Source organism: Heloderma suspectum, chromosome 2 (assembly GCF_057233095.1).
Source record: "Heloderma suspectum isolate Gila_16-S chromosome 2, 16-S_ref, whole genome shotgun sequence".
Lineage (NCBI taxonomy): Eukaryota > Metazoa > Chordata > Lepidosauria > Squamata > Helodermatidae > Heloderma > Heloderma suspectum.
The window spans coordinates 191,551,987-191,568,700 of NC_139459.1; the positions used below are offsets into that span (position 1 = coordinate 191,551,987).

At 45.4% G+C, this 16,714-nt stretch overlaps 1 protein-coding gene across 17 annotated transcripts in view; it reads right to left on the bottom strand.

Annotated features, from left to right (window-relative positions):
* FMNL3 (formin like 3) overlaps positions 1 to 16,714 on the bottom strand; it is a 123,426-nt gene that overhangs the window by 98,957 nt on the left and 7,755 nt on the right. For 12 of the 17 annotated variants that reach the window (XM_084836941.1, XM_084836939.1, XM_084836944.1 and 9 more), the window contains exon 2: positions 4,427 to 4,517. The exons of the other annotated variants lie outside the window; for them this stretch is intronic. In XM_084836941.1, coding sequence (XP_084693067.1) covers positions 4,427 to 4,517 — 91 coding nt within the window. The remainder of the gene's footprint in view (positions 1 to 4,426; positions 4,518 to 16,714) is intronic. 17 annotated transcript variants of the gene reach the window in all.

The following is a 16,714-nucleotide window of genomic DNA, read 5'->3' on the forward strand; positions in this document are numbered from 1 at the left end:
TTGCCCCTTATTCCAGAACATCACAGCCAGCAGCGACCCTTACTCCGAGCACAACACTGCCACAACAGCCTTGTTAGATGTGAGGGTTCTACACTCATAGTAATACCATCTGTAGTCAGCTGGTGAAAAGCAAGAACAGCTTCAGCCACATTAATGAAGGCTTCAAGGAATGACTCCGCACATTACATTTTTGTTTGGTGTACTTCTAATGTGAGAATGCAGCAAACAAGTGTTTGAAAATGTGTGTGCATGCATGTCATGCAGGTACGCTTGTCAGAGACCTGGGATTGGCTGCAGCTCCCTCTCGAGTGTAATCACAGGACAGGACCACTCAATAAGGCAGCGCTGTATTGGCTTCTCCCCCCCATCCCTGTACTATGTGGCACCACTGACCCCATGTCATGACATCATCACATTGCGCATTTCCCTGCTCCATGTCACCAGCTGCTCTGGTGTGAGTGGGAAAACACACAATATCATTATGGCATCATGAGGAAAGTATTACTACCCCTTGTGTCCCATAATGTGTGGCTCTGGCTCTGCTTACAGTGGCAAGCACATTATTGTTGATGCCTAAGGTTGATCCACTGTATTGTTAATGCATAATCTGTGAAACATGTTGGAGATGCTCAGATATGGGCCAGTGGGGATGCAGACATAGGTTAAAGAGGCTCTGTTACACTCCTGGGTTGTCAGAGGTCCACTGGTGAATGAATGAACCTGCCTTCCTGAGTTCCATTGGTCCCTGTTGCCCAGTACTTTGAGTGGTGACAGCAGCTCTCCAAGGTCTTGTGCAGGGGCCCTTTCCTGGGCCCCCTACCCCAAATCCTAATTGTAGATGCCAGAGACTGAGCCTCGGCTTGATGTTTGCAAAGCATCTGTTCTGCCACTGACCTATGGCCCCTCCCCACTAGAGGGGCGCTCTAGGAGTAAGCAAATGGCAGTGCCCAAAAGTCAAAGGGTACATCTTTGCACCATCAGGGACCAACTACATGTTATGAGCAGTGTCGCAGTAGTAAATCTGGAAGTGCAGGCACTCATCATGACAGTCCCCTTAGCCACGCCCCCAAAGAGAGTCCCAAACTGCAGACAGCTGTGTTGAACCACATTGACAAACCAGTTCTAGCAGTTTTCCTCTAGTCTTTGGTAAAGCTAATGGGTCTTAATGGCCCATTCAAGGCCAAGCCCTGCCAAAACACTTTGCATTATAAGAGGGAACAATATATTGTTGCTGGGATTGTAGCTAAGCTTGAGGGAACAGGGAATTCTGAGGGGGTGGCGGATGATATCCCTGTCCCTGCTAATCAAAAAGTGCTGGTGCTGGTCTCTGTGAGTCCTCGCTCCAGTACACTACTGGTTATGTGCACACATGACAGCTGCAGTACTTAAAGAAAAACAGCTTGGGAAGAGGACGATTTTGAATGAAGGAGTGGTGGGTGGAGAAAGTGTTAAGCATGTACACACACACACACACACACACACACACACACTGCTTCTCCACTCAGATCACCCCCTCCCAAAGCTGTTTTTTTGTTTTAAAAACAACAAACAGTGTTCGGGCTCCATGACACATATTTGCATATAACATACAGTTAGTCTCTTAGAAAACAGCTCTGTACTAAATTTGTTGTCTTTAGTTACAGCAACAAAGCTTTACGTTTCATAAATCACGGGCAAGCAAAAACTGGCCTTTGGGATTTTCAGGGAAACGGAAAGAAACACTCTTGTCCAGTGCAGATGTTAGGTTGTGAAGTCTTCCTGGCCTCCTCCTCCTCCTCTCTGTACATCCTAAACTTCCTCACATTTGTCATCATCTCTCTCCACCACACCAAATCCAGGTTCTGTGTGGTTTATTCAAAAGAATAAGCATCAGTTTCGTCAGAACACAGAATGTGATCTCTTATGATCCAGAGTATAAATACCTCTGGTCATAATCTACATGGTATTTTGCTGACTGAGTGGTAAAATCCAAAAGGCACCCACACACCAATTTAAAATGGAGGCACAATCCACCTGGAATTTCTCCTGCAAACATCTCATCAAAAGAAATTAAAGCAGCATGAATCGATCTCTCACAGTAGAACTTCTCGGCGCCTCATGGGTCAGATCTGATTGTGCATCATTCTGCTGACCTTAAAGATACCCTCAAATCTGCCACCTGGGGCAACTGCCTCAATAGCTTTCTCGCCTCTATTATGCTCTGCAGATTTCTGGAAAAGGGAAGGAGCTGGGACTCACATGCATCCCTCTGGCAAGCGCATCCCTCTCAAAAAGAACTGTAACACATAACCAAGCTCCTGCAGCGCAACATGTGAATCTTGACCTTCAAGCAACCTGGTACAGTAAGATTGGTAAACCACTTTCAGCCTAATAGCCAAATTCCATTTCTGAGAAGCTCTCGGGGGGCCACATTGAAGTGGTGGGTGGGGTCAAAGGCAAAAGGGGGCTAGGTCAGAGGCAAAAGGGGTAGGGCCAAATTCCAGAATATTTTAGCTTAAATCTCTGACTGCCAGTCACTAAGCTTTAGGAGAAGCATTTCAACATTTTAGAATGGGGAAGAAACTGTACAGAAGCTGGGAAACCACAGAACAATCAGTGATTGAGGGAAAGGGGGTGGGGCCAGGGAAAGGGGGTGGGGCCATCTGTGGACCCCAGGAGGGCTGGAGCTGCCCCCCCCGGTTTTAAGGTTCAGCACCCCTGCAATACAGACACAGCCCTAGACTGCAATGTGAATTACTCTGCTTGGAGTCTCTTTTTTAAATCTTTTCTCCAAAATTCACTGTTATTGACTATCTCAATTCTGGTGGATCCACCCAGGACTCCTGAATCTCCCACAACATTCTTGACCCCACCCATCCCAGTTAATGCCCTTCATCAAGTGGTCTTCAAGTTAATAACACTTGCGTTGCCCCACTAGGTGGTGCCTTTTGCTGTCATCCAGCAACCTATAAAATGCAGCCATTTTGTTTTGCAGAAGGACAAAGCCATGGGCGGTGGCAAAAAATTAATGCAACTATCGACTGGCAAACAAGGCCAGACAGCTGTAAATAGTGGGCTCTGTAGCAGAGCCATTATCGGAGATGGTATCTGTGTGGTGAATATGAACGTCAAAAGTGATAGTTTCAAGAACGCACGCGATAATCTCCATACGAAGTCATTCTTTGCATCCTCTCTGGTCTCGATTCTTCCATCCTGGGAGTTAAGAAGATTGGAATTGGGAAAGATCTTTTTCCAGTCCTGATAATCATAGATCAGCCTTGTATTTAAGCACAAGCCTGGTAGCCTTAGGTGCACCTGAATTGCATGCAGGCGAGGGAGCAGGCTGGCAAATGTGTCCTTCCTCTGCACCCAGCATAGAAACAAAGCAGGCTGCTAGATGAGGGAAGCCCCCCCTTCTGCACTGAGCATAGAAATGCAGCTCTCTGTCCCTTCTCTGCCAGCTCCCAGTACGCTAGTAAAAATTTGTGTGGGCTAGTAATGTTTGCTTGCAAGGCTGATTATATGCTATGGCTTTCTTCACACAGAGCTTTTATCCTGCGATTGAGATTGCTCCCTCACAGAAGTTTGCGGACCCTTTACATGACACCGTTAACTTCCAAGGCGTCTCCTGCACTAAATGCCCTTTGTTCCATTTTTAAATAGATCGCAGAACTATCAAATTACCCCACTGTGTTCCGCTTGAGTTCCCTCCATGAAAAGAGGAAAAGCAGTAAGAAGAGGAGCGAGATCAATGAAAGATAATGGAAGACTCAGATACGGGGAGAAGGAGGGGGAAATAAAGTGGGTGAAAAAGGAAGTCATCGTGATCCTGCATTTAAAACGGAAGTAGAAAGCCCCGTTTTAAATGTAGGATTTTAGGCTGGTGTAGAGATGCCAGCAAGGTTATGCTCAAAATCCTACAAGCTAGGCTTCAGCAGTATGCGAACCGAGAACTACCGGAAGTACAAGCTGGGTTTCGAAGAGGCAGAGGAACTAGAGATCAAATCGCCAACTTTCGCTGGATCATGGAGAAAGCAAGAGAATTCCAGAAAAACGTCTATTTCTGCTTCATTGACTACGCGAAAGCCTTTGATTGTGTGGATCACAACAAACTCTGGCAAATTCTGAAAGAGGTGGGAGTACCAGACCACCTTACCTGTCTCCTGGGAAACCTGTACGAGGGTCAAGAAGCAACAGTAAGAACCAGACATGGAACAACCGATTGGTTCCAAATTGGGAAAGGAGTACAACAAGGCTGCATATTGTCGCCCTGCTTATTTAACGTATATGCAGAGTACATCATGAGAAATGCCGGTTTGGATGAATCACAGGTAGGGCTGGCGGAGAATTTCTCCACGAATCTTCGGGAGGTCGAGTGCCGACGCATTCGGCCCCCCGAAAGTGTTGGGGAAATTCTCCGCCGCCCCCCCCCCGGGATGGGACTTACCTTCGGCGAATGTCCCTCTCGGCGGCAGGTCCCGGCAGCGGTTCGGCGGCAGTTCATCGGGGGTGGGGGCGGCGGCCAGTCTCCTGACCAGCTGCCACCGCCGCCATTGCAAAAAAAAAAGTAAAGTAAAAAAACACACACACACACCCGTGATAGGCTTCGTGATGATTTACGTAGCCTATCACGGCTAGATTTCCAAAGTCAGCCGTCATAGGCTACGTAAATCATCACGTAGCCTATCACGGGTGACTTTGGAAAAAACAAAACAAAACAGCGCTTACGCAAATGGCGGCGGCCCATGGGCGCCGCCATTTGCGTTCCTTATTTTGGCACGTCTAGTCTACGTGAACATTTACGTAGACTACGGCGAAAATAGGGGAACGCTATTTGCGTTGCCCTTATTTTCGCCGTAGTCTATGTAAATCTTTACGTAGACTTAGACGTGTCAAAATAAGGAACGCAAATGGCGGTCCACATGGGAGCCGCCATTTGCGTACGCGCTTTTTTTTTTTCAAAGTCACCCGTGATAGGCTACGTGACGATTTACATAGCCTATCATGGCTGACTTTGGAAATCTAGCCGTGATAGGCTACGTAAATTGTTACGTAGCCTATCACGGGGGGGGGGGGTGTTTTACTTTCTTTTTTCGTGGCCGGGTAGACGGGTCGCTCCTACCCGGCCTGAATTTCGCCGGCGAGGGATGGGGCGCCTCCCCCCCGGCCTGAATTTCGGCCGGGCGAGGCGGGGCGCCTCCCCACCCTCGCCTGAACTTCGGGGGGAGAACCGAAGCGCCTCCCCCCCACCGCGAAGCAAGCTTCGAGAACAGGTAAGGGGCTTTCGTCCATCCCTAATCACAGGTCGGAATTAAGATTGCCGGGAGAATTATCAACAACCTCAGATACGCAGATGATACCACCCTAATGGCAGAAAGCAAAGAGGATCTAAGGAGCCTCTTGTTGAGGGTGAAAGGGGAGAGTGCAAAACCTGGTTTGAAACTCAACATTAAAAAACGAAGATCATGGCATCTGGCCCCATCACTTCCTGGCATATGGAAGGGGAAGAAATGGAAGCAGTGACAGATTTTATTTTCTTGGGCTCCAAGATCACCTCAGATGGTGACTGTAGCCATGAAATTAAAAGACGCTTGCTCCTTGGGAGGAAAGCTATGGCAAACCTAGACAGCATAGTAAGAAGCAGAGACATCACCTTGCCGACAAAGGTCTGTCTAATCAAAGCTATGGTTTTCCCAGTAGTAACGTATGGCTGTGACAGCTGGACTATAAGGAAGGCTGAGCGCCGAAGAATTGATGCTTTCGAACTGTGATGCTGGAGAAGACTCTTACGAGTCCCCTGGACTGCAAGGAGGTCAAATCAGTCAATCCTAAAGGAAATCAACCCTGAGTGCTCATTGGAAGGACAGATACTGAAGCTGAAGCTCAAATATTCTGGCCACCTAATGCGAAGAGAAAACTCTCTGGAAAAGACCCTGATGCTGGGAAAGACTGAAGGCAAAAGTAGAAGGGGACGGCAGAGGATGAGATGGCTAGATAGCATCACTGATGCAATGAATATGGACTTGAGCATGCTCTGGGAGAGAGCGCAGGACAGGAAGGCCTGGCATGCTATGGTCCATGGGGTCACGAAGAGTCGGACACGACTGAACAACTGAACAACAAAAGAGATGCCCATAGTCTCCCACCCAGAAATTGATCAGACCCAGACTTATTTAGCTCTAGCAAGTTTTCTTCATCACATGCCTTCAGCCCACATCCTTTATTCCACCATTGTTGGTATTCATATCCACCATACAGATACCATCTTGGATAATGGCTAGATTCACATGATCATGGAGGAGAAATAAGCCATGGTGGCTTATTTCCCCTCCCCGCTCATGCTGGTCACCTCAGGAGGATTCGCATAATTACCCCCCTCAGAGTGGCTAGTCGAGTTGTGCGATCCCAGGCAGGGTGGCTTGTTGCCATGTAACAAGCCACCCAGAACGCTACAGCAGGCCATGGGTTCTGGGTGGCTTATTACCCACAGCAAACCTTGCTGGGGTTTGCATGACACAACCTGCACTGTCAGGGGTAATTATGCTAATTCACCCGACACGCAACCAGCATGCACAGGGAGAGAAAATAAGCTAGTATGGCTTATTTCTCCTCCATGACCGTGCGAACCGGGTCAATGACTCTAGCACAAAGCCCACCATTTCTGTGGCTTGGTCAATCACCCTTCTCAAAGGTTCCCAATCTTTTGAATTGTCTCATTTAGCTGTGCCTTTAGCAGCTCTTCTCTCAGCAACAACTGAGCATATAAAACTGCCCTTATACTGCGCTAGGACATTGGTTCATCTTTTCCAGCTCTGCTATGGGGATTAGCATGTGATAACGTTTACCTCCATGCCTTGAAAATCTTTACCTGCTGAACTCCGCACAGCAAACAGCAGTTAAAGGCACAAAAGCAGATGAGGCCAGAATTTTGCTGGCTAGTTGGCAACCCCATTCTGGTCTTCTTGTTATACACCACACCACTGTGACTGTGAGAATTCCATGGATCCACAGAACTTCAGCATACCCATGGATTCAGATGTCTGGCACCAGCGTAATAATTTAAATTTCCTTTGTAAGTAAGCTTCTAGTCCTTATAACTGTGGGAATAGACTTCAAATATACAGCCAATGTTTGGTGTCACTTCAGGGGCTGAGAGTGGGGTTTCAGTGTCAGCACTCCTCTTTTCTCTCCCCACAGGATAATATGGATTCCATAACTGAATGGCATGCATGTAGAATTTGATAAAATTCCGGATAACGAGAATCTCAACTTTTGTATTTGAAAAAGCAAGCTTCAGTCCCTAAAGACTGCGAGAATAGGCTTGAATGTGATTGCCTGATTAAATCCAAGGAGCCATAGAGAAAACTAAGCAGGATTTCCCATGGCCAGGAAGTCACGCTTCAGTGGCATGCATAATTCTTTCTCCCTTCCTGTGGTTAGTGGAAACAAATAAGCTATTCAAAATAAGCAAATATATGCAAAGTTGCAGGATCTATATAGGTTGTAGATGCAGAATTTTTAATTTTTGGAGCAGCCCAGAGCATTCAGATCCCTGTCTGCGGCCGCCAGTTACTGGCCAATCCCTGTGGTGTACCTATACCTAATCTTCAAATCCTCCTTTTCTTTTATTTTTCCAGTAATTGCCAAATAAAGTCCCCTCCATATTCCTTTTTTAAAGTCCTTAAAAATGGATCTTGGAAGCAGAATATATTATGCAAAAGTATGCAAGTACACTGCATTTGCATCATCTACCCTGATCAAGTGATGTGTGTGTTTAAAAAGCCTAGACAGTGTGAAGGGGGGAAATAAGACAGTTTTTGCTTAAACAAGGTTTAGGGCTAGATCGGGGGAAGAGTACCTTTTTCTGTATACCTGTGTGGGTGCAATGTGGCTTATGGGTTAAGGAAGTGAAGGGCCAACTACAGCGTGTTTCCATATAGAGATTTAATTTAACCCAAAACTGCCGAATTTGGGGTTGCCATCATTCTTTATGACAGGGCATTTGTATCATTAAACAGCTGCTTGATGAGCAGAAATTCAACACATAAAGGTGTTTACCGCCACAAAGGCGTTTATCACCATACCTTTATGCTGGGGAAATGCTGTACCTATTGAATTTCTGCCCGTCACGCATCAACTGAAGCTATAGGAGTTCTGCCAGAAACAAGCAGCAATTCTAGACGGCCAGGAAGGTCAGATTCACTGAGGATGGGAGTCAGGCTTTTGTTTTTAGCTTCCCCAAATTTTAAACCCCAACGCTGGGTGGAGAGACCAAGAGCAATCTGGCAATTTATTACAGGACAGACCTGGACAGTTTTCTTTTATTTTTATGTCAAAAATTTAGATCCCACCATACAATCCAAGTATTTCCAGGGCCAACAATTAAAATACAATAAATCTTTAACAGTGGCTGCGCTTCTCAAACTATAGATAAAAAAGGACTGTCTTCCGAAAAGAACAAGCCACAATTAAACTGTACTGCCTTTCAAAGACCAGATCATTTCCCCCTCCTAACATGGCGTGAAACGTCTTCACCAAAGATCCAACCTCACTTGGCAGCTTAGGAGCCAAAGGAATTGGTTGCAGCTGGTATCTAATTGTTCCTCAATTGCTATTTTCACCCATTAATTACAATCTATTACAATCTCAGTACATGTTGGTGGCAGATTTGAGGCATTTAATGATGGGACGCCCGAGGATTACATTGTAAAAGCTACATCCAGCTCCCATCCTCCATTTCCAGTTCTTGCCCCAAACCCCAGTTCTTGCCATAACCTGCTTTGGCCTAAGCACAGGCAGCCATTTTTCCAGATCCACCAGGGCAGGAAAGAGGCAGATTATGGTTGCTAAGGGTACATTCTCCCCAACATCCTCCAGGTGCATGAGTAGAGAGTCCACCTTCCTATGTCAGCCTAACACATAAGGCCCCACTTTCCTGTCAAAGCTAGGGATAAGGCTGTAGGACCTCTGGCTCCCTGCCTCATTCCCCAGACCCTTATCTAACAAGTACTTCAATCTTTTCTGAAATAAAGTTTCCTAAACTAAGCCCTTCCCCTTGATGAGATGCTGTTTTCAGGGAAGTGATGCAATGCGACTGCAATCCTGCTGCCATACTGCGGCCCAGCCGTTTAGGTCTCCTTTGAGACTTGGCAACCCATCTTACTAGGCAGAACTTCCAAACTGGTTCCCCTGTGGGAAGGTTCCACGTGCTTTGCGGGGAGTCTCTCTGGGTTGCTTGCTGGGCCGCAGAGTGGTGTGTTATTTCCCCTCAACGCCAGTTTCCGTTCCCCCTCTGAATAGGAAGGAATTCAAGTTCCCCCTGCCAGAATAAAGCCCTGGGTGTTTCTTCCAGATGGGACATTGCAAAGATGTACGAGTTTCTTTCTCCTACTGGAAAAGAGCCGAGAGGAAACCGATAGCTATTTCCACCCTTTTCTACCCAACGTCGTACGGAATTAACTGCGTGGGGAGGGATGCCATATGCTTCTATAACGTCATCCCGTTAGTAATTGTGTCTATGGCTGTGTGGGAAATTCAGTCCCTTGCCAGAGACAGCTCCCTTTGAAATCTCAAACCGGAAGTCCAAATTCTGAAACACAACCCAGCCAGGCAGCTGGATTCCATTGAATAAGGTTTCTTCTCTTCAGTTCTTTTCCTTTTAAAAAAACAAGAGAGTAAGAGGGGGAAGAGAGACCAGATCTTGCACAGCATAGTTCTTAAAATGTAGGTTTGAGCATAACATTAAAAAAACACAACTGATTGCAATGAGAAATAAAGGGTTTTTCAAGCTAAACAAGTATAAAGCAATTTGCTCTCTTTATTTTGAAGTTCCTTGGTCCTTTACGGAAAAGGCCAACCATGGTTCTAGCTTTAATGGTTGTTAAAATAAACTTACAAATGGAAGCTTGCCTGAGTCTGCTCAAAGCCCGAAACAAATGCTCAGAGAAATGTCAGTCAGCTCATTCCATTTTAATCCAAACCTTGGGGGATTTCAAACCTGCGTGTGTAATTTGGCACTTTCTCACAATTTTGGTACCTGAGTGGTGAAAGTCAAATAGCATTTCTCATCCTTCACTGATTAACGTAGAACACAATCCACAGGGCCATTATGTGTGAGCCCTACTAAGAATAAATAGTAAGCCCCATGTGCTTTTCCATGGGGCTTCTGGGTCAGATTTGTCTGCCATTTGACATGGCGACCTCACCTTGCCTCATGACAGGATCTCTGCTGATTGCACCTGAGAAACTAACCTGACAATTTGATTAAGGGGCAGAGTATAAATCTTACAAGCAAATGGGTTTGCTTAGCCCAGGGTGGGCAATTTGTGGCTCTCCACATGTTTGGCCTACAGTTCCCATCAGCCCTAACCAGCATAGCCATTGGTGAACAATGATGGGAGTTAGCCCATCATCATATGAGGTTAGCAGTCAATACTCACTTCCTGGAACATGTAGAAACTGTTGCAGTTAATTGTCCTGTCATGGGTAATTACAGATCATGGTTTCCCACTACCCAAAACAATGAGACGAAAGAGCAAAGCATGAAAAGCCATCACTCTTCCCAAGCTATGGCTTTTGCCTAAAGTGAACATGTGAATTCACTCTGAAGGTAAATTCACATTATTCATTTAACATTATATACTGGAAAGCACATACACCCAGACAGAGACCAGTACAAAGTATCTTAGTAAGTAAACAACCAGATACGTTCAAGGCCAGCGTTTTCCCTTTTGTCTCTTGATGCAAAAAGGCTAAGTTAGTTCCCCTCTTTCTCAGGACGTGTGCGCGGAAGCAACCTCCTTCTGTGGCAGGGAAAGCACTGCAAAGATGGTACCAGACATGCACATGGCATGCAGCTTTTCTAGAGCAGCTCCATCCTCCGGGTCAGAGGAGCATAACCTTTTTAGTCCCGAGGGCAGCATCAGGTGTCTGCTGGGGCGGCAGGGGCCACACATATGCGCCCATGTACATAAACGCACATCCATGCACACACATTCACATGCAACTCATATCACAATCAAGACCTTCCCCCTCCCCACCGCGGTCAGATTCAGTGGTGAGCACAAACCTGAGCTGGCTACATTGTATGTCTACGCTGTAGGGCCTAGGTGGTGCCACCCAAAAGCAACCCCTACAGCAAGGATGCACAACCCATGCCCCCCCCCCGGAACCCTGGCCCCTCCATCGCTGCCAAATGCGCTGCCATCTGTACATTCCGTCCCACAGAGATCTTCATACAGATTGCTCTTTTCTGGATGCAGCTAGTGGCTAGGAAAGAGGGATCTTTTATCAGGATCACCGGGAGAGGGAGGCGCCATTCCTTCCCCCAGAGATCTTTATCCAGATTGTGTGCACATGTTTGTGCATGAGTACATGTGTGTGTAGGTAGCCCTCAACCCCTGAGCCGATATCACATGCAGCCCTTCGGTCCAAAACAGTTGTGCATCCCTTCCAAAAGGGAGCTTGCTCACAATGCACATGCTTGACAGTGTCTCAGAGGTGATGGGGGAATTGGAGTGCTTGGTTTTAAGACAGAACATAACAGAAATCTGGTGGAATAGAGAGAACCAGCAAGAAGCGATTATCTCTGGATACATAGTCTATAGGAAGGACAGGAAAGGGTGTACAGGGGGTAGTGTTGCTCTGTACCTCAAAGAGGACATCAAGCTAGAACCAAACAAACCAGGAATCTCAAAAGAGGCAGACTCCTCCACCAAATCACTGTGGGCAGCAATACCAGAACCCAAAAGTAATTTAGTAGTGGGGACATATTCTCGCCCCTTTGACAAAAATGTCCAGAGTGATCTCGAGATGGAGAATGAAATCAGGGTAGCATCTAAGGGAGAAAGGGTTGCAGTGATGGGTGACTTCAATTGCCCTCACATAAACTAGGTAAAGGCATTTGCCACAGTGGCCAACCACTGGAAACAAAGCCCTGTGAGGAGAGACTGAAAGAACTGGGCATGTTTAGCCTTGAGAAGAGAAAACTGAGGGGAGATATGATAGCGCTCTTCAAGTACTTGAAAGGTTGTCACAGAGAGGAAGGCCAGGAACTCTTCTCGATCATCCCAGAATGCAGGACATGGAATAATGGGCTCAAGTTACAGGAAGCCAGATTCCGGCTGAACATCAGGAAAAACGTCCTGTTAGAGCAATACGACAATGGAACCAATTACCTAGGGAGGTAGTGGGCTCTCTCACACTGGAGGCATTCAAGATGAGGCTGGACAGCCATCTGTCAGGGATGCTCTGACTTGGATTCCTGCACTGAGCAGGGGGTTGGACTCAATGGTCTTGTAGGCCCCTTCCAACCCTACTATTCTATGATTCTAAGCCCTATGAAGAGATGTCTACGCCAAGCCCACAAGCAGGCCATGAGGACAATAGCCCCCTCTGCTGCTCTTGTTTCCCATCGTGAGGCATACTGTCTCTGATCCTGGAAGTAGCATATAGTCCTCGGGACTAGTAGGCATTGATAGCCTTATCCTCCATTCATTTGTCTAATCTCCTTTTAAAGCCATCTGAGTTGGTAGCCTTCACCACATCTTGCGGGAGCAAATTCCATATGTGCTGTGTTAAGAAATAACTTTGTCTGTCCTGAATCTCCCACCATTCAGCTTGATTAGATGATCCTGAGTTTTAGTATTATAAGAGAGGGAAAAAAATGTCATCCACTTTGTCCATTCCATGCATAATTTTAGATTCACACCGTTCTTCCTAAACAGCCCCAAATGTTGTAATTTTTCCTCATAGGGGAGTTGTTCCATCCTCCTAATTATTTTGGTTACCTGTACTACTTCAGACCGTAAGGTGGGAGTTCACATGACGGTATGCTCCTCCCTACAAAATTTTCCCCAAGCTAGAAAATTAGCATGTCAGGGAGAAAGTCCTCATTTTCTAGGTGGAAGGAACTTTTTGTACAGATGAGCATTCAATTAGTGGGCCCACATCTGCAATCTGAGGTTATACAGCCCACACAGATACTGATTCGCTACCACAGTGAGAACTAGACCTCAACTGCAGCCCCAAATACACTACTTAGGGAGAGGGCTTCAGCCTACCTCATGACATGATAACCTAAAATAAACACATCTAAATTATCTAAAAATCACAATCTGAGGAGACCTATTTAATAAAAAGAGGTGTGTTCAAAGCTTTGAGAAGTAAACATGTTTTTAACTATTTTCTAAAAGCTGATAAAGCATTTTGCAGGCCTCACAGGGAAGGGAATTCCAAAGGTCCAGGCTACAATAAATTAAGCCCTCCTCCCAGCCCCAGAAAATGCCACTGCTCATAGGATGACATTTACAAATCACTGCTTGCCCAGCCAATCTCAAAGGGTGGGAGAGCTTGTGCTAGGAAGGTTGCTCCCTAAGGAAGGGTGGGGCCAGGCCTTTTAGGGCTTTAAAGGTCAGGACCAGCATCTTAAACTGCATTTAGAAACTAACTGGCAGGCAATGTCATTTACATAATCTTATGTTCATGCTGCCCGTCCCCACCCACCAGCATTGTGACTTTTTTTCACTCAGGTACCCTAAGGCAGCTTCCCCCAACCAGGTGTCCTCAAGATTTGTTTGACTTCAACTCACATCGGCCCCTAGCCAGCACAGCCAATAGTCAGGAATCCTGGAAGTTGTAGTCCAAAACATCTGGAGGGCACCAAGTTCAGGACAGGTTGCCCTAAGGAGTACCTCAGTTATCCACCAGAGGACAACTGTGTGTGGAGAGAGTGGCAGGTGTTAAGACAGCAGGGCCTGCTGGTAGTCAGTTTTAAGAGACTGAAGCTGGTCCACAGGAATGGATTCCTCCTCAAAGCATTCCTTCTCCAAAACAAGTCACTGATCAGGTTTGTGGCAGATATTCATATCTGCCGAAGGCTTTTCAAAAGCTTCCATATGTGTTCAGTTCTTAACCCAACCCATGTCTGGAAATCTTGTTATCTGAAAAGTTCTAAACATGGATTGGCCTACAACCTGAACTATTTGTAGGATTGAGACATTATAAGTGGATATCCGCCATGAAGTAACAAACAAACCAAGTGTCATGTTGGAGAAGGATTCCTATTCAAATAAATGGAAACTGGTGCATATGTACCTAACACAGAACTGAACCAAATCATAAAAATTCAAAATACAGTAAAATTTCCTATTTTGAATTCGCAAATGGGAACTTCAACATTCAAAATATGATTCTCAAGGTTTTGTCAACTATTCAAGGCGATGCTTCCTGATTGGTTAAATGTGTGAGTGAAGTCAGACTGAAGTCACACAAGCACTTCAGTTAATGCACATTGCCAGCGTTCACAACTTGCACATCTCCCACTCCAAATGTCACAGCACCTCCACCCCCTAGTGCAAGTGTGTTCCCAAGATGCTGCCTGAGACTTCCCTGTGACTTCATTTGGATCCAATCTGATTATAACATAGTTGGTGAAAGTCTGACAGTGGGTAACCCTGCCCCCTGCCCCTGCTTTGGGCATGATTATCTACCCACCTTTCCTACCACCATTTCCTTCCCCTTCCCCTTCTCTGTGGTCAGTTCTTGAAAATGACAAAGTAGAGGAAAATCCTTGTCAATTTCACAGATGCCTCATAGTTCCTTTGTTTTTACTTAAAGGAACAACTATGTGTACTGGTGCGTATTGGGTTCTTTTGATAACAATTTAACAAAATCCACAAATTTCTTCATAAACAGGATGAAAAGACCTTGAGACTTAAAAACACTGAATCTGGGAGAAAACAAAACTGACAGATTCATCCATTCCTACCACCCACCTCAAATCAAAAGTGGCAGCAGTTGAAGAAAGCAAAAGGCAATGAGAAATTTTGCATCCCCTTTCACCCCCAAAGCACCGCCCTCCAGATCTGAAGAACTGTCAGCCCAGGCTAGACTTTATAGTACCAAAGAGAGACTTAAATGTGGAAAATTGGGGGGGGGGGAAGCGGTTCCCAACTCTATTATATATATGGGGGGGGGAACCAGTGGATAGAGAGCTAAAAATATACTTCCAATAAAACACACTTGTTCACAAGTGACACAAAAATGCAGGAAGGTTGAAATGTGATTGTAAATCTACCTTTCTGCATGCCCATCAATTGATTTCAAAGCCTTTTAGAAGCACATTTAAAACCACAGTCCTGTCTTCCACAGATACGCAGACAATCTGTCTTAACATAAAAGCCAAAATGTAGTAAATGCTACTGCATATCAACTTAAATTCTAGATATACTCTTAGGCTGCAATCCTATGCATGCTTATCTGGAATAAGCACCACTGAACACAGTGGGATTTACTTCTGAGTAGACATGCATAGGATTGCTCTGTCAAGCAGTAATATGTAAACCAACCAACTGGGACAATGCACTTGAACAGAGTGCAGGGCACAGCAGATACACTGGATGTAGAATGGAGAGTGTATCAACCTGATTCATCACTAGTGACTTCTGTTCAGCTCTGTAGCACTATAGGAAAGCTATACTGTTTGCAGGTACAGACTCAGTCGGGAGTGCTCTCTCAGATTACATCACAGCTAGAGCTCCAATACGTATCTTCCTCTATAATGTACTTAGCATAATGCTTAATCTTGCCCCAAGGAAGGCAAAAATACATCTGTTTAAGTCATAAATCACTGGGATCAAAATCACTGGGACCAGAATGATGAATATTCGCTGCTGAGAATATTTATAGTGACATGTGGATTTCTTCTTCAGGTCCCTGGATATTAAAACTGAGACCTTCACAAATGTCGACTACTCCACATTCGCCCAGGACTGTGTATACTTCACCTAATCCCCACAAATAGTTAGATATATTATATATACACACTACAATTCTGCATCCAGGGAATTTAAATTCTGCAACAGGAAAAATGAAACTATTATGTAACTGATATCATGTATGCAATTTGAGCAAATCTGCGTCCGTATCACCTATTTTGTATAATTATGCTATGTTTATGTTTATATACTTTACTCTGGTTTGCTAATTATGGGATTGAGCAACAAGCTCTACAAGGGCATAAAGATTTCCAATCACTGGAAATCGTATTCTGCCCAGCCCCATGACCAGCAGATTACTCTCATTTCTGAGATTTCAGCAGACATTGCTCACATGCTTTCAAGAATATATTCACAACCATACGAGCTAGAAACGTGCTCTTTTCAAAAATAAAGAAATAAAACTGAAGAGTCTCAAGAGGCTGAATTCTATGGCCATACCTTGTGTTCTCTCTCTACTAAATCGCAGCATTATACAGCCTTACTTACTAAATTGCAGCATTGTACAGCCCTACTTACAGGTCCCCCCAAATATCAGAGCACCACTAAAAGAGACCAGGCTAGGCAAACCATTAAGCTGATTCCCACCTACCTCCAGGTAGTTCACAGGAGGCTACATTACTAGGGCCTGGATTTTGGTTAATAGGGGCAGCAGTTCAGAGACGGAGCACACGTTTTGCATGCAGAAGGTTGCAGGTTCAATCTTCATTCAATTTTTAAAAAGTCTAGAAAGCTGCTGCCAGTTACAATAGACATTGCTGGGGGCTGGGTGGTCCAACAGACTGACTCAGTCTAAAGCAGCTTCATATGTTCAGCGTCTTGTTGGCAACCCAGTATCATGTGGTTTTTAACACATCACCTTATTTTCTACAAGCCTGAATGCAAATGGAACCATTCAAACAGCAATCAGCCCATTACAGGCCAAGTGGATAGAGAAGGGAACTATGTGTCACATGCTG